General features: G+C 43.5%; 1 protein-coding gene across 2 annotated transcripts in view; it reads right to left on the reverse strand.

The window, feature by feature from the left end:
- Window positions 1-16,839, reverse strand: part of wasl (WASP like actin nucleation promoting factor) — a 62,307-nt gene extending 45,468 nt beyond the window's left edge. Inside the window, exon 1 of one of the 2 annotated variants that reach the window (XM_033037636.1) lies at window positions 16,377-16,839. In XM_033037636.1, coding sequence (XP_032893527.1) covers window positions 16,377-16,496 — 120 coding nt within the window. In that variant the 5' untranslated portion in view covers window positions 16,497-16,839. The remainder of the gene's footprint in view (window positions 1-16,376) is intronic. The other variant, XM_033037635.1, reaches the window with a different exon arrangement.
- Window positions 16,840-17,530: the final 691 nt, after the last annotated feature.

Genomic DNA, 17,530 nt, shown 5'->3' on the forward strand with positions numbered 1-17,530 from the left:
CTAATTACTGTTTCTCTTTATAAATATAAACAGAAGATACTGGCACTTGGCAATTAAAAGTATTTGCGAAGAAATAGAACATACTTCTCATTGCAAGTCAATCACCTTCCTTCAGAACTACACTTTTCTGATTTACTGTACTGTTAATGATTTCTTTCATCAGTCTTTTGACACTATTTTCAAAAACCCATTCCTTCTTTGCGCACACGTAATCCAATTTAATTGCTTTATCCCGATAATCAAATGATGTACTTCCAATCTGATTATAACTCACTAGTGTGGGAAAAATGGATAGACATTTTTAAATTTGTATTTCAAAACTATAAAAGCCAAATCTCCTCTGTACTTAGCACCCATTTTCAGCATAATACCCCATACCAAACAAACAAACATTGTTCAGCCAATATCCTCCATCTTCTAATGCAAATTTGTACAGTGCAATTAGGCCACATATTTATCATATGCAGTTTAACCCAAACATTGTCCTAATTAATCTTGCCAGCAATGACCAATTCATAATCCACTGCTGAAAAATTCAAACAATCAAAAATTGTAAATTTTAATATTTTCCATTAGTAGAGCTAGCTTATCACCACCAAATCTGTCCTTTTTCAGTAGCTTTTTCCTTGTCCCGTTTTCATTTCTACTTTGATCCTTCCACAAACTGGGTATATGTATATTTTGACATGATGGTAATACATGCAAAAGTGAGACAAATGCCACGGTAAAGAGCCATTACATTTTACTTCCAATCCATCCCGATTCAGAATCTCTATCTGTTGCTCCAATTCTTGCTATTATTTAAGATATAAAGCCTTTGGTTTTCTCCCATCCATATCAAGATTTTTTTCCAGGGACCTTTGTAAAATCCATGTCAAATCAATACTGTTAACTAATTTTAACACTAACAGTTTATCCCATAGATGAACTTTACTGGAAAACCATTCATTATTGTGCTCCAAATATATCAGTGCTGGTTTACAAATAGACCCCCCTCTCCCTGCACTCCTTACAAAAACACCATAAGACAGGACAATGCAATTTATTTAAACATCTGTTGCATCCGTAATAAAATGTATGCACACAAGGTTTATTAAGCACAAGTAACACTGTTTATCCTCCGCTGCTACTTAGTTTACCATGCTGGAACTCAGCCAAATGTTATTTCTTGGAATGCTGTGCCCCCATATTGATCTCCTCGGTTTGGACCACACTTCAAGACATAAGTTACAACAGTCATCTCAAGATTTACAATCAAACTCTTTACGTGCTAATGTTAACGGCCGAGATCAGGATTGACTTCTCAGTTTCTCTCATTACTGTTCAATTCAGTTTTTTTTCCTGAAAAAATCAATTTCTTTTTGACATATGTGATTATTGTGACATACTTGTTCATCACTACTTTCTATCAATTGTCTGATTTGCTGTATGCAAGCCACCTGTTCCTGTACTCTCAATTTTAGTTCCCTTGCTTGGATTTTCTGCCTTTGAGCTAAAAAGCACATCTTATGAACTCCCAACGACAAAAAGAGCTAATGACGATTATAGGAAATCAATCACGACAATGTGCGTAACCAGTGTTTCTTAGAAGAAAAGTCACCAACCCAATCATCTTCACATCTTCATTCACTAACTTTTCCTCTGATAATAAGGTAGACTGCGGTACTACAGAACTCTAACAGATCTGAAAATACAGGTTCAGTTTGAGAAGTATAAAATAATATTCACATTGCACAAATGCCTGATAACGATAATTTAAAACTGAGGAAATCCAACCACCTCCCTTATCCTTTGTGGCACAACTTTCAAAACATCTACTACAAACTTGTTAAGCTTTAATGATTATATTTTGATTAGAGGGGCATGGTAAAAGGAATTCAGAAGAAAATAGAAAACCTGCACAAATGACATTAAAATTACAAACAATTCTCGTAGGAAAATTCAGAACCAAGATACATTTAATTGTCACATGTGCCAGATGGCACAGTGAAATGAAATTCCCATACCGCCATACAATAAAAATAACGAAAACACACTATAGAATTTGACATAAAACATCCCCACACAGCAGAATCAAAGTTTCCCACTGTGTGGGAAGGCACCAAAGTCAGTCTCTTCCTCCACTGTTCCTCGTGGTCAGGGCCTCCCCAAGCCCTCCGCAGTTGCAGCTACGGGCGGCCCGATGTCCTGGACCGCTCGCCGGGGTGATACAAGTCCGACGTCGGGGCTGCGGGACGTCCTCAGCGGCGTGAACACCAGAGTCGGCGGCTCCCAAAGTCCGTAGGCCGCGCCGGGTGGAGACTGCTGCTGGAGACCCTCTGCAAGGAGCCCCAGGACTCCACGATGCTGTTCAGCGCCGCCCGCGTTGGAAGCTCTCTGCACCAGAGCTCCACGATGTTGGAGCAGCGGCCCAACACTGCGGAGCTCCAAACGGCGACCCAGGTAGGCATCGCCCGCTCCGCGGTGACTCCAGCGCTGCGCCGCCGCTGTAGCAGCCCTGGTCCGGTTCCCGGCAGGAAAGGCCGCTCCGATCCAGCTGGTAGGCCGCGAGGTGGGGGGCGAGGACGCGACTCGGAGAAATAGTCGCGTCCCCGCCAGGAAGAGACTGGGAGACGGTTTCCCCCTTACCCTGCCCCCCTCCCCCACATAGAAAAGTAAAAGTTTCCCCCTAAAACAGACTTTGGACTAACTGAAAATAAAAAAATATCAATTTTCATTATTGTTGGTACAATATTTGCTCAATCCAAATTTAGTTCATAAACACCTCATGCAAAACCAACAATAAAAACGGCTCATGTAAAATCCACAATAAAGTTCATATGACATATTACCTTCGCTATGCACAATGAAAAGTTAGTATTCCATGAATTAAGGTTTATATATATTTTGCCAGCAGTTTAGTTTAGTTTATTGCCATGTGTGCTGAGGTAGAGTGAAAAGCTATTGTTGTGTGATATCCAGTCGGCAGAAAGACAATAGACGATTACAATCGAGCCATTTACAGTGTATAGATACATGATAATGGAATAACGTTTAGTCCGAAGGTCACCAAAGAGGTAGATAGTAGTTCAGCACCGCTCTCTGGTTGTGGTAGGATGATTCAGTTGCTTGATAACAGCTGGGAAGAAACTGTCCCTGGATCTGGAGGTGTGCGTTTTCACACTTCTATACCATTTGCCTGATGGTAGAGGGGAGAAAAGGGAGTGTCCAGGGTGCGACTCTTCCTTGATTATCTTGCTGGCCTTTTCATGGCAGCGTGAGGTATAAATGGAGTCAATGGAAGGGAGGCTGGTTTGTGTGATGGTCTGGGCTGCGTCGACAACTCGCTGCAATTTTTTGCGGTCTTGGATGGAGCTGTTCCCAAACCAAGCTGTGATGCATCCTGATAAAATGCTTTCTATGCAATAAGTAGTACTGCAGTTATTTAAAATAATGCAACATTCTTGCAAAGTGGAATTACTAATCCCAGACATACATATTATGCTTTGGGATGCTTTCAAGAGAGCTAGATAGGGCTCTTAAAAATAGCGGAGTCAGGGGATATGGGGAGAAGGCAGAAACTGATTGGGGATGATCAGCCATGATCACATTGAATGGCCGAAGGGCCAAATGGCCTACTCCTGCACCTATTGTCTATTGGCATAGATGACAGCCTCATCAGGCTATCATATCTAGAAATGTTATATTGTAGAAAAGGCTAATGCTAAATATTTCTGAATATAGGTGTTGCGCATGAATAAAAGGGAAGATAATAATCAATTATAATCTTCAATTGAAATACACCAGAAATGAGCAAAGATGGCAAAAAGATAAAACCACAACTTCCTTTTTGCAACCACAGACCTTAACACATTTACATGTACTCGGTCACAAATACGCTCTTCTATCAGAAAAAAACCCTGATTAGTATCTCAAATGGTTTCAGGGTTATATATGCGGTCTAGAAAGTAGGAACTGAAACGCACAGTAAATCATTTAGCAACAACATGAAAAGCTAGTTATTTTGACTGTACACGCAATGAAATAAGAGACGTATCACACAGAAAGGCTCTTCAGGCCACCATCTCCATGCTAATTTATCTATACCAGTCCCATTTATCTGCATTTGACTCAAGCCATTCAATATTTTTTTAATGTACTGATGCATTCAGTACTAGAACATAAATCAAATGGATAAGTGTTAACTGTTAATTCAACTTGAAGTTATTCAAAACAAAAGTCCAGCAGTTTTTTCATTGTCAGAAAGCTCTCCCAAGCAAAACCTTTAAATCAGCAAGTGTAAACTGCATTGAAAATGAACGCTGAAAAGTGTGTCTTTCATGGTCAAGTTGCACTCTATGCAAAGGCTCGCCTTTCTACTCTCACGGCCATGAAAGGTCATGGAACTGCATGCCAAGAAAAGTCAATACTTTCAAGAAAATACGGGATACAGTGAAAGGCTACACTGTCTTCCTACTGCCATATCCACAATAAATTAGCACATTTAAATGTTATCGTCCAACACAAAAATCAATGGACAATGTGTGTAATGAAAACTATGTAAACTTTTGAAATAAGCCTTTGACAGAAAAACAAGTGTATATTTTCAAGATATGTACTACCGTGGGGCAGATGTTCCCAAATTTGGCAATGGTACAGAGGAAGGGGAAACTGGAATGGGATGACAGAGATGATTCGCTGATAAATAGGTTTGGGTTTTTGGAGGTCTCATCAAAAGTGAATTGCTTTATGATTTAAAACTTGTCAACATTACATTTAAAGAAACATGTGTAGTCTCAAGTATTCTCGCCACAGAATGAGATGTGTAAATTCCTACTGATAAGCTTAATTAGAAACAACTATGACAGCCCGATCTCCACACATTAAAGGGAATAGAATTAGCAGATTGCAGTAACACACCCTGAGATTTCTCGGCCTCTTTAACCCAGGGAATGTTCTCCATTTCTTTTCCCTACAATGTGCAACACCACACATACCAATTTTTCAAGTAAGCATAATTCTACATCTTTTTTAATTAGACTGGATTTTACAAGCAACAGTGAACAATATTAGTAATTCATTACGCTTAAATGTTCTCCTCTGGTGCTGCCTGACTCACTGAGTTACTCCAGCATGTTATATTGAAACTTGACATGATGAAGAAATCATTTTGGCCAATGGCCTCTATAAAGATCTGAGATTAATGCATGGAGTGCAAGCATCAGAGGACCCCCTAATTACGATAAAGAACTATCACTGTGCAATAGTCAAAACTGGAAATTTTAGGTTTGAAAGGACAAGCAACATGTTCCAACTCCTCAAAAAACCTTTTCACAATCCCCAAGTCAGAATGTGCTGAAACCCTCCTGGAAAGGTCCTGGATGGAAATGTCACCTAAAATGTTCTCCTCTGGTGCCGCCTGACTCACTGAGTTACTCCAGCATTTTATGTCTTTCCATGCAAACACGTCAACAAGTTTGCCTTGTCAGTCACAAATAACCTTTAAAAAAATATCACTGCTCCTTATGTCACCGAGTCTAAATGTTGTCCTAAAATGCACTTGCCTTTTGCTGGTTGTTCCACTGATAATCACTAGCAAGGTGCCCTTTGTTGGCCAGCTCATTTCCAGAGCAGAAAAGTCACAGATCTGTACTCGCCTGTGTGTGGACGGGACGTTGAAGGACAAGAAGCCGAAGCCAAGAAGTGGAAGCCAGGATACCGAACGGACACAACGGCGAAAGGATACGAAACCGAACGGACACCACGCCAAAAGGACACGAAACCATGCCGGAAAGACAAGACCCAAAACGGACATGAAGTTGAAAAGCCGCCGAGACAGAGGGAGGTGGTAGAGGGTTTTAAAATAAGGGTGCAGGTAACACAGGTAGACAGAGTGATGAAGATGGCATTTGAACACTTGTCTTCATTAGTCAGAGCACTGAGTATTTGAACAAAGAATTACAGATGCTAGTTTATACCAAAGATAGACACAGAATGTTGGAGTAACTCAGCAGGTCAGGCAACCTATCCTTTTTCTCCAGGGATGCTGCCTGACCCACTGAGTTACACCAGTACTTTGTGTCGATCATTGAGTAGGCGAGTTGTGATGTCATGCTACAGCTGGTCAAGACATTGGTAAGGCTAGTTTGGAGTAGTGTGTATAATTCTGGTCATGCCACTTTAGGAATTTGCCATTAAACTGCAATGGGTACAAAAAAAGATTTAGGAGGATGTTACTGTATATGAGGGGTTTGAGTTATAAGGAGATGCTAGATGGGTTTTTTTTCTCTCTGGAGCATGGGAGATTGAGGGGTGAACTTATGGACGTTTATAAAATCACAAGGAACATTGATAAGATGAAGAGCCAGTCTTTTTCACATGGTAAGCAAGTCCAAAACTTGTGGGCATAAATGTAAAGTGATAGGGCAAAGATTTGAAGAGACCCCGAGAAGCAAGTTCTTCCATACAAAAGCTGGTTCATGTATGGTACGAGCTGCCAAAGAAAATGTGTTATTCAAGGGTATTAGTTATTGTTAATTCAACTTCAATTTCAACCGTGTTTATACCCAATGGTGTTAAATACCTTGCTGTTATGTTCAGTTCCCAACTACACCCATTTCTATTTCTGGAGAATAGTGCACTCTTCACAATGATTTCCTTCATCTATGTATTTTGGTGGATACCCTTTGAAGATGATCATAATTTCTGGAGAAACATCTTTCCAGAATTACTAGCGCTCTGTTATTACTTATCTCCCTCCCTTCAAAACTCCTTATAAAAAGGTTCCCTCTAACAATGCCTTTAGCCTTCCTTATTCCCAACACCCTATTATGTAATACTCAGCATCTCTCCTTTTTGTAAAAAGTCTCAATTCAACATTACAGTAGACGGAACAAATACACTACACTATGATTTAACTCCAGCAAACAACTTATGGTTGGTAACAACTCCCAAAACATGTGACAACATTAAAGACAAAGCAGCCTGTCTGATGGGAATACCGTTGACCATCCAAAAGATTCATTTGCTACATAGAGGCTACAGTACAGATCATCTAAAAATGCTCTATGGTTATTCGTGTAGGTCACTCCAACAGCAGCTGCCAAACCTACTACTGAGAAAATCAAGGGTAGTAAGGGAACATCAGCATCTGATGTATTGTGAATTGAAAATGTGTTGCAGGTCTTTCAAAATTGCCAAATCCTGATACTCCCCACCCAACAGTACTTTGGCTGTATGTTCACCAGAAGGATGCAGCTCACCACCACTTTCTCAAGGGCAATTGGTGATAAGCAATAGATGCTGGTCTTACCAGCCTTGTGCACCCTCTGAACAATTTAGTAAATAATGTTCTAATGCTTTCTTAAAAGGGCTAGAGAGACTTAACAAAATTGAATAACTTTTTTTGTTAATCTCAGTGAACTAATTTCAAATAAAAATACATCAACATTCTATTTTGCACTATCAAAATCATGTTCTATTTATTTTTACAACTAGTATATATTTTTTTATCATACAGTTGACAGCATGGCTGGCACAACATCATGACATTCTGTACCACAGAAGTCCTTGGCAGCTGATGCACCCATTCTATTGACATAATATCTCAGTTAACAGAATTTTCATGCGATGTGGAGAAATGGTAGGCAAAACAGAAGTACTGCTGCAGTAGTTACCATGGCCTAGAAAGAAGCAAAATAAGAGTAGGTTGCAAAATTAGTACAATCGGTTACCACAAATAACTGAACAAGAGAAAGACACATAGAAACAATATAAGCATGGCATTGGAACAAATTACTGCAGAACATCTCAAATAACTTGACAGAAAAGATAACCAAATAGCAAACTGGAAGCTGGATATGAATGCACTAAAAGTGGGTTTAAAAAGATAGAGATTGTACCGTTAGTATGTGCAAAACAAATCCTTTCAGCATGTATTAGCAGCAACAGTGACACCTGCAAGTAGAGGTGAAGTAGTTGATTCTTTTGTTAAACATTATGTAAACCAGAAGCATAAGAGATTCTTGTGAAAGCTTGCTGGCTGAACACATTGCTTTTCCACCTAAAGATGTTTGAACATCTTGACACAAATAAAGGTACGTTACTTTGTCTTTATCCTCTTAGAATCTGCATCTTTTAAAAAAAAAGATTTCTACTCTTACAATACGAATACCTGCTGAAAAACACTCAGTTCAAGAACATTTTAACTAAATTATCAAATCTCAAGTCATTACAAAATTTAAGTTATGGTTAGAGAAAGGCCCATCACCCCAAATAAAATTAGGTAGAAATTGGAGGCTAGGTAAAGAAGGGATGCCCAGTAAGCATACATTTTGCTTAAATTTAGTAAGCATTAAATGCCTTCCTCCTCTTGGATGAAGAAAACACTTACTGTGTCCCAATTTTGCCAACTAAGGTCTGCACACCAGCCCCCAACCTTTCTGCTGAGGTGGTTTCCCTGCATGCTCATTTGCAAATGATTTCTTACACTTGTCACTCCCTTTTGTCACAATTCTGCACAATCTAGTTACTCCTCCTCCAATTATAGACCAATCACTGCTTTATGTGTTTTGATTTCACAACAAATTTGCTATTTAAAATGTAATAAATGGCACAAGGCAGAAATTCTAATGATTGTAGAATGTGTCTTTTAAATTGTGAAATTCCTTAAAGCCCTGTCCCACTGTACGAGTTCATTCAAAGAGTTCTCCCGACTTTGCCCTGATTCGAACTCGGAGATTTACGGTAATGGCCGCTAGTCGGTACTCGGGGCTCTCGTGGACATTTTTCAACATGTTGAAAAATCTTCACGAGTCTTCCCGAGCTTACCTGCCATTAGCGAGTCTTTCCGAGTACCTGCCATTAGCTTTACGAGCCTCTAAGAGACGTCCCCGAGCTCCGACATACCCGCTACGTTCATTCTCCATGCTTACCACGAGTTTGATTTTTTTTTAGCTCGGGAGAGCTCTTGAAAGAACTAGCATCATGGGACAGGCCCATTATTGTAATGTTAACTGTGTAATCAGACTAACAAGGATAACATTTAATACTGAAATTTCTTATAACGTATATAGAACAGTGGGGAATAGTAACAGGCCCTTTGTCCCACAATATCGGTGTCGAACATGATACAGAGGTGTAGGGAAGGAACTGCAGATGCTGGTTTAAACCAAAGGTCGAAACAAAAAGCCGGAGTAACTCAGCGGGTCAGACAGCATCTCTGGGGAAAAGGAATAGGTAACGTTTCGGGTGAGACCCTTCTTCAAACTGTCAGTCTGAAGAAGGGTCTCGACCCGAAACATCACCTATTCCGTTTCTCCAGGAATGCTGTCTGACCCGCTGAGTTACTCCGACTACTCTGCCTGCATGCAATCTATATCCCTCCAATCCCTGCATATCCACGTGCCTTTCTGAGTCCCTTCAATGCCACTAGTGAATCTGCTTCCTCCACCACTACTCCTGGCCAATAAAAAAAGACAATGGCATGTTTTTAAAAAAAACCTGCCCCGCACAACTCCTTTAAACTACCTCTCTCATCTTAATGCTGGGACCCCAGCTATTTACAATATATATTAATGATCTGGATGAGGGAATTGAAGGCAATATCTCCAAGTTTGCGGATGACACTAAGCTGGGGGGCAGTGTTAGCTGTGAGGAGGATGCTAGGAGACTGCAAGGTGACTTGGATAGGCTGGGTGAGTGGGCAAATGTTTGGCAGATGCAGTATAATGTGGATAAATGTGAGGTTATCCATTTTGGTGGCAAAAACAGGAAAGCAGACTATTATCTAAATGGTGGCCGACTAGGAAAAGGGGAGATGCAGCGAGACCTGGGTGTCATGGTACACCAGTCATTGAAAGTAGGCATGCAGGTGCAGCAGGCAGTGAAGAAAGCGAATGGTATGTTAGCTTTCATAGCAAAAGGATTTGAGTATAGGAGCAGGGAGGTTCTACTGCAGTTGTACAGGGTCTTGGTGATAGAGGGAGTGCAGAGAAGGTTCACCAGACTGATTCCTGGGATGTCAGGACTGTCTTATGAAGAAAGACTGCATAGACTTGGTTTATACTCTCTAGAATTTAGGAGATTGAGAGGGGATCTTATAGAAACTTACAAAATTCTTAAGGGGTTGGAGAGGCTAGATGCAGCAAGATTGCTCCCGATGTTGGGGAAGTCCAGGACAAAGGGTCACAGCTTAAGGATAAGGGGGAAATCCTTTAAAACCGAGATGAGAAGAACTTTTTCACACAGAGAGTGGTGAATCTCTGGAACTCTCTGCCACAGAGGGTAGTCGAGGCCAGTTCATTGGCTATATTTAAGAGGGAGTTAGATGTGGCCCTTGTGGCTAAGGGGATCATAGGGTATGGAGAGAAGGCAGGTACGGGATACTGAGTTGGATGATCAGCCATGATCATATTGAATGGTGGTGCAGGCTCGAAGGGCCGAATGGCCTACTCCTGCACCTAATTTCTATATTTCTATGTTTAATGGCCCTGTCCCACGATGCGAGTTCATTCAAGAGCACTCCCGAGTTTAAAAAAAAAATCAAACTCATGGTATGCACGGAGAATAAACGTAGCGGGTACGTCGGAGCTCAGGGACGTCTTTTAGCGGCTCGTAACGCTAACGGCAGGTACTGGGGAAGACTCGCTAACGGTAGGTAAGCTCGGGAAGACTCGAGAAGATTTTTCAACATGTTGAAACATCACCTATTCCTTTTCTCCAGAGTATCCAACATGTTGAAAAATGTCCACGAGAGCCCCGAGTACCAACGATTGGCCATTACCGTAAATCTCCGAGTTCGAATCAGGGCAAACTTGGGAGAACTCTTTGAATGAACTCGTATAGTGGGACAGGGCTTAAAGCTAAAACCCTCTAATCCAGGAGCATCCTAATAAACCTCTTCTGCACCCTCTCCAAAGCCTCTGCAAAGGGGCAACTAGAACTGCACACAAGGCCAAATGCAGCCTAACCAAAGTTTCATAAAATTGCAACATGATTTCCTGACTCTTACACTCAATGCCCCGATCAATGAAGGCAAGCATACCATTTAACTGAAAACAAACTTACTTTCAGGGAGCTATGGGCTCCAAAATCACTCATTACATCAACATTAAGGTACTTGCCATTAGCTGTAGCATTAGTATCCCAAATTTTATCACAGTGGATGGGAACATGCAATGACCAGTGCTCAGAGAAATAATCAAATGGGTGGGTGAAAAGAATCCAAGAACAGTGGTAGATGTGAAAGGACTGACATGAGACAGTTGGCTTCAAACAAACACAAACAGGTTTAAAATAACTTCAAAAGTGAAGAGACAGCAAAAGGTGTGCTGGAAGCTGAGAAGCAGAGAAGCTGTGAGTGATGGAAAAATATGAGCTTCACCAAATAGGTTTACAGCAGGTGGATTTTGGACAAGGTGGGTTTTTAAAGAATTAGGCATTGAGGCTAATGGCAGGAGTTAGTCAGAGATATATAGTACAAAAACAGGACAGTGGGCCCACCAAACACATCCTGGCCTTTTTGCCATCTAAACTAATCCCACATGGCTGCATTAGGTCTGTATCCTTCCATACCTTGCCCATTCAATTGGTGACGATTCAGTAATGAAGGACGGTGTAATTTTACATCTCTGACAGCATTTGTGGAAAGAAAAGTTCAGTTAGTGCTTTGGTAAAGGAAAAGTTACAAAAAAGGTTTAGAGAAATACTTCCTGAGCAACCATCCAAGCTTGGCCCAACAGTCGGACATAACAATTTCTGTAGATGAGCAATGTCCATTTCAAACAAAGATAGATCGGAAATCTCTTCATGACCTTCAAAAGACACCACCGCTGCAGTACCAGTTATTATCAGTCTGAAGAAGGGTCTCGACCCGAAACGTCACCAATTCCTTCTCTCCAGCGATGCTGCCTATCCCGCTGAGTTACTCCCGCATTTTTGTCTATCCCCGGTTACTATTTATCTGCTTTCGTGGAGGTGGTCACCACTTCAAATTTAATACCGATGCCAACATTTTGTTGGCAAAGGACAAGCAAAACACGAAGGTGTGCACCTGTTATTTTAAACTCTTATCCACATGCTCTAGTCGGCAATACAGGCGACCCTTGCGTTATGGCCATTCGGGTAATGGAAATTCGCCCTTACTAACAACACAATTCACTAACCAGAATTTAGAGATACAGAATGAGAAAAAATAAATACCGTATTTCCTGGCAAGACGCTATTTTTAACCCAAAAATAAGGCACGAAAATTTACCTGCGTCTTGGAGGCCGAAGGTTAGGTTGTTGGCCAAGAAAGATAGACTTTGCTATCCCTCAGTACAACAACATCAAGAACGATGGTGCAGTACTGAGGGATAGCCAAGGGGGGGGGGGGGAGGGGAGAATGAGTTCCTTTCACAGCGTGTGGGGAGTCTGGCCCGGGTCAGCACGGGCAGGAGCTTTGAGAAGGTGGGGGGGGCGGGGATCATGCAAGCGCGAGTAACCTCAATTGGTCCTTTGATCGCGCTGACACATGAGTAAGCTCCAACTCCCGCTGTCCTGTTATCCATCACCCGCTGACCCGCTCCGCTCTACGATATTTGCTCTTGAGCTGGTCCCCTCACTGTCCGGTCTACATTGAAAGACACGAACTGGGCAGTGAATGCCATGCAGTATCAGCCAGCGCAGCAAGTGAGGCCATGTCCTGCTCCCGGCAGCAGTCGGAATTTAAGGATTTGCGGGAAGCGGCTGACATGAGCGAGGCCGGCGAGCGGAAGGAAAGAGGTGTTCAGACGGAGAGCACTGCCAGAGGTGAGTGGGCATGCAGAAGACGCTGAGGTGGAGGTCGGTTCCGCTGTCCGGTCCCAGACAAGAAGAACCAAGAACCCGGCGACCGCTCGCAGCCACCCTAGCTACTTCCCTCCCCGGCCACAATGCTGTGACTCCGCGCCCGGAGCGCCGTGAGTGAGTTGCTGGCATGAACCCTCACCCCCTCCTTCTCAACGCTCCTGCCCGTGCTGACCCGGGCCAGACTCCCCACACGCTGTGAAAGGAACTCTCCCCCCCCAATTGGTCCCTTGAATTAGTATTGTCATTTAATAAGATCACAACTGATTCAACTTGTCCCGGTGTGCTCCCGTTTTTGCCACCATCCTTCCACCTGCCGTCACCCTCCACCCTCAAGTCATTCAGAATGGAGGAGATATGGAAGCCTTGGGCAAATTGAATTGTTACTCTCTTTATTTCTATTTATTTATTTATTTTGAACATGAGAGATTCTATGTCCCGCCAGCCTTTTTTCAAAATTTAGCAACTCAAAATGTGCAGGTGCAGGTGCGTTTTCATTGCCGGGAAATACGGCAATTGAGATTTTCATCTCAACGCATGTGCTGATGATGCAGCTTCATGCTGTGGAACATCGTGATACAAAATTGTTTAAGAATGCAACCGGAGATCATCTATATGTTGATACTTTCACCGCCACCTGAACAGCTGTATCAATAGCTACAGTTCAACGTTAAAGTATTAAAAAATCAGCATCCTTTACACTGCAGAACACACTGCTGCAACCATGGAAGTTGCTTCTATAATATCTTCCTTTGGAATTCTACTGGGGGACTATTTTGTGGAACCATAATGTCCATCAAGTTCTTTTCCAGTTGGTACACCATTTTCACGTTTGCAGATCAGAATTTTGCACTTCTATTCCTTTCAAGGGGCTATCTAACTCAACCTTTTTCCAAACAACCATGGATATTTAATGAATGCCACGTTACCCATGATAATCCCCTCTGCCTATGTCAGATAGACAGATGAAAAGATTGGTTCACAGCTCCAATAATCTGGGTTTGATCTCGAGTGCGTCATTGGTGTTTTCATTTTCTCACACTGGCTTCTTTCCACATCCCAAATAGATGCTGATTAGTAGGTTGATTGGTTAATGTGAGTGGTCCCTAATGTAGGCAAGTGCTGGGAGAATCAGGGGGGGACTGTTGGGTATGTGAGAGATAAAACGTTACTGTGAAATAAGTGGTGTGATGGGAATGTTCCAAGAGCCAGCCTAGATTGCGAACTGAGGGTTGTGAAGTGGTGAGAGTTGCATGTGTTGTAGGTATCTGTTATTGTCGGAGAAATAGGCCAAGGCAAGATAGACATGATTCATAACAACTTCATTCCATGGACATAGGTAAATGTTGACATGCAATAAGTAGTTTCTCTAAGACTATATTACTGGGTAGGTTTGGTGCATTTTGTGCAAAGGCAACTGTCAAAGCTGCCACAGCCAGACATAAAAACAGCTTTTTTTCCACGAGTAGTAGCTCTACTCAATAACCAAAAATCTGTAGCCTCCTTTTGCTCTGGTATTTTATTTAACTCACATGTTTTTAGTCGATAATGGTTTATTATTAATGTTTAATGTTTTGTCATTCTTAATTGTCACTGTATGTCATGTTGACACTAGCGAGAGGAGCACCAAGGCAAATTCCTTGTATGTGAACATACTTGGCCAATAAACGTATTCATTCATTCACATAAGAAAAACAATTGTGGCAAGATTTCAAATGCGTTTCTCAATGCTTTTAAAACTTGCTTACATTTCTGAAGCAAATCATGCACATTTAAAAACCGATGTAACACAATGACATCCTGCACTTCAAGCAAACTACAGCTGAACAATTCACTCCCAATTCATGTTAACAGCTCATTATATATGAAAAGTAACACTGAGGAGAAATTTTCCTTCCTGCTTCGCAGTGTTTTGTGAAATGCAATGAATAGGATGGTCCTTCCTGTGAAGGCATCCAAGGGTATTGTGTCAAAGGCAAATTGCTAATACCGCAATAAACACAGTACTTGAGTAAATCGCGGCAAAACGTTCGTTTTTAATTCCAAGGACATATTTTATAATTTTGATATTCTGTAAACATATACACAAAACCATAATCAATTAATATAAACCAACATTGTAGCATGCGAATTTCAGAAAAGTTTAACCCCGTCGGTGGAAATTTGACACTCATAGCACAAAGCGACCACATGCTTTAAGAAAATACGAGCATAAAAGCCAATTCCTTAGCTAACACGAGTCTGAAGAAGGGTCTCCACACGAAACTTCACCTACTTGGTTTCTCCAGAGATGCTGCATGACCCGCAATCACTCCAGCATTTTGTATTTATTTTATGAGATTGAGAAACTCGGCTGAAAAGGTGTTACTTTGTAGAAGCTACACGTTGCGCAACAAAATAACATAGGTGGGAGTCTTTTGCCCAGGAGTCTTCGGGGGGTGGGAGAGAGATAAGAGCAAAATAAATCAGCGGGTCAGGTAGCATCTTTGGAGAGGAAAAGTCTGACGAGTTTTGAACGGGTCGGGAATCCTTCACAGATGCTGCCTTGTCCGCTGAGGTCCTCCAGAATTTCAGTCAGTTTTCCGCTCAGAAATTCCAACATCAGCAGTCTCCTAAGTCTCTGGCCTGCAAGGGATCTCATGGGTAGTGGGAGAGTTGTTGCCTTAAGAGCCAGTGACTCGGGTTCAATCCTGACCATGGGTTCTGTCTGTACGGAGTTTGTGCGTTCTCTCCGTGAACTGCGTAGGTTTTCTCCGGGTGCGCCGAATTCCCCCCCATACTCCAAAGCCGAACAGGTTTACAAGCTAATTGGCTTTGGTATTATTGTAAATTGCCCCTAGTGTGTAGGAAGGGACTGCATATGCTGGTTATACACTGAAGATAGGCAGCATATTCTAGAGTAACAGCGGGACAGGCAGCATCGTGGGAGAGAAAGAAGGGTCTCCACCCGTAATGTCACCCATTCATTCTCTTCACAGATGCTGCCTGACCCGCTGAGTTACTCCAACATTTATGTCTAGCTTCGGTGTAAATCGTCCCTAGTGTGTGTAGGAGTTTTAGTGTGTGGGGATCGCTGGTCGGTGCGGACTCGGTGTGCCGAAGGGCCTGTTTACGCGCTGTATCTCTAAACTAAACTAGAAACCACATGCAGTCAGCCACCCACCCCGGGCACCAGCCACCGAAGTCGGGGTTTGCATCCTACAGGTAGACACAAAATGCTGGAGTAACTCAGCGGGACAGGCAACATATTTGGAGAAGGTACACAAAAATGCTGGAGAAGGAATGGGTGACGTTTCGGGTCGAGACCCTTCTTCAGACTATCCTGCAGTCTCGACCCGAAACGTCACCTGTTCCTTTTCTCCTGAAATGTTGTCTGACCCGCTGAGTTACTCCAGCTTTTTGTGTCTATCTTTTTGCATTGCTACCACTTCGGCGGGCTTTGCTCGGGCCTAGGTTGCGAGGGCCGGGGCTTGGGCTTCTTTCTCCCCGGGCACCGAGTGCGGCCCAGGCCGGGACCAAGGCCAGGCTACCCCTCCTCCTTGAGATCGGTCGCACACTCACTCACTCACCAGGCACTTCCTGCCCAGGCAGTTGAAGAGGCACTCGTTCTCCTGATGGGTGAGGAGAATGGAGCCGACGTTGGAGACTCGCCCCCGGCTCCCGCCGCCGCTCTGCTGGTTGGAAATCATCGGCTCGGAAGGGAAAGGGGGGGGAGAGAAAGTGAGGACTCGGCCGCTCCTTCAGCGACGGCTCCGGCTGCCGCTCGACTCCATCGCGGCCGTGGTGGTGGCGACGGTGCCTGTGCTTCTATCTCTCCCTCCCTCCCTCTAGCCACCCGGTGGTGGCGGTAGCTCGCTCCTCTCCGGCGTGTGCGTGCACGCGCTCTCCCCTCCCCTCGGTGGCGGGTCACGGCGCTCGCGTGCGCGCGCTCTGCTCGCCCCGCTGCCTCGAGCCCGAGCCCGGCTCAAGTGGCGGTTACGTCGTCCGCGCGCCCGCCGCTGCCTCGAGCCCTCAGTCACAGTGCTCGCGCCCGGCTCAGTGGCGGTTGAGACTACGATGCCCACGCGCGCCCGCCCGCCCGCCTCGAGCCCTCAGTGACGGTCACGGCGCCCGCCCGCCCGCCTCGAGTCCTCAGTGACGCCGCCTGACTGTCCCCGCAGAGCATTTTGTGTCCATCTTGGGTGGACGGTTACCGGGCGCGCGCCCTCGGCGAGAACGAACGAACGAACGAGCCGCACTTTCACGGATTCGAACTTGCTTCTCTTCACTTCACCCCCAGTCTCGGCCCGTTCACACTCACTAGCTTCTTTGGAAAATAACACGTCCACCTTCGCGTTTGTTATTGAGATGTTGATATGTTTTAGGTAAGGGACCTGTGAGTAAAGTGGACTGGAGAAACATGAAAGGGGGGCAGGTCAAGGCAAGGGGTGCTTGCTTTTACCCTGAACTTAAGTATCCCTGGCAATGGTGTCCAAGGTTACGGGGAAAAGAGGGGTAAAAGAGAGGGATAAAAATCCAGTTTATTTATTCATGTGTGTATATATTTATATCATGGTATATGGACACATTTATCTGTTTTGTAGTAAATGCCTACTATTTTCTGTGTGCTTAAGCAAAGCAAGAATTTCATTGTCCTATACAGGGACACATGACAATAAACTCACTTGAACTGGTGGGGGGGCATGGAATCAAGGGTACAGGACATGGGGGGAGGGGGGGGGGG

The sequence above is a fragment of the Amblyraja radiata genome, chromosome 19 (assembly GCF_010909765.2).
Source record: "Amblyraja radiata isolate CabotCenter1 chromosome 19, sAmbRad1.1.pri, whole genome shotgun sequence".
NCBI lineage: Eukaryota > Metazoa > Chordata > Chondrichthyes > Rajiformes > Rajidae > Amblyraja > Amblyraja radiata.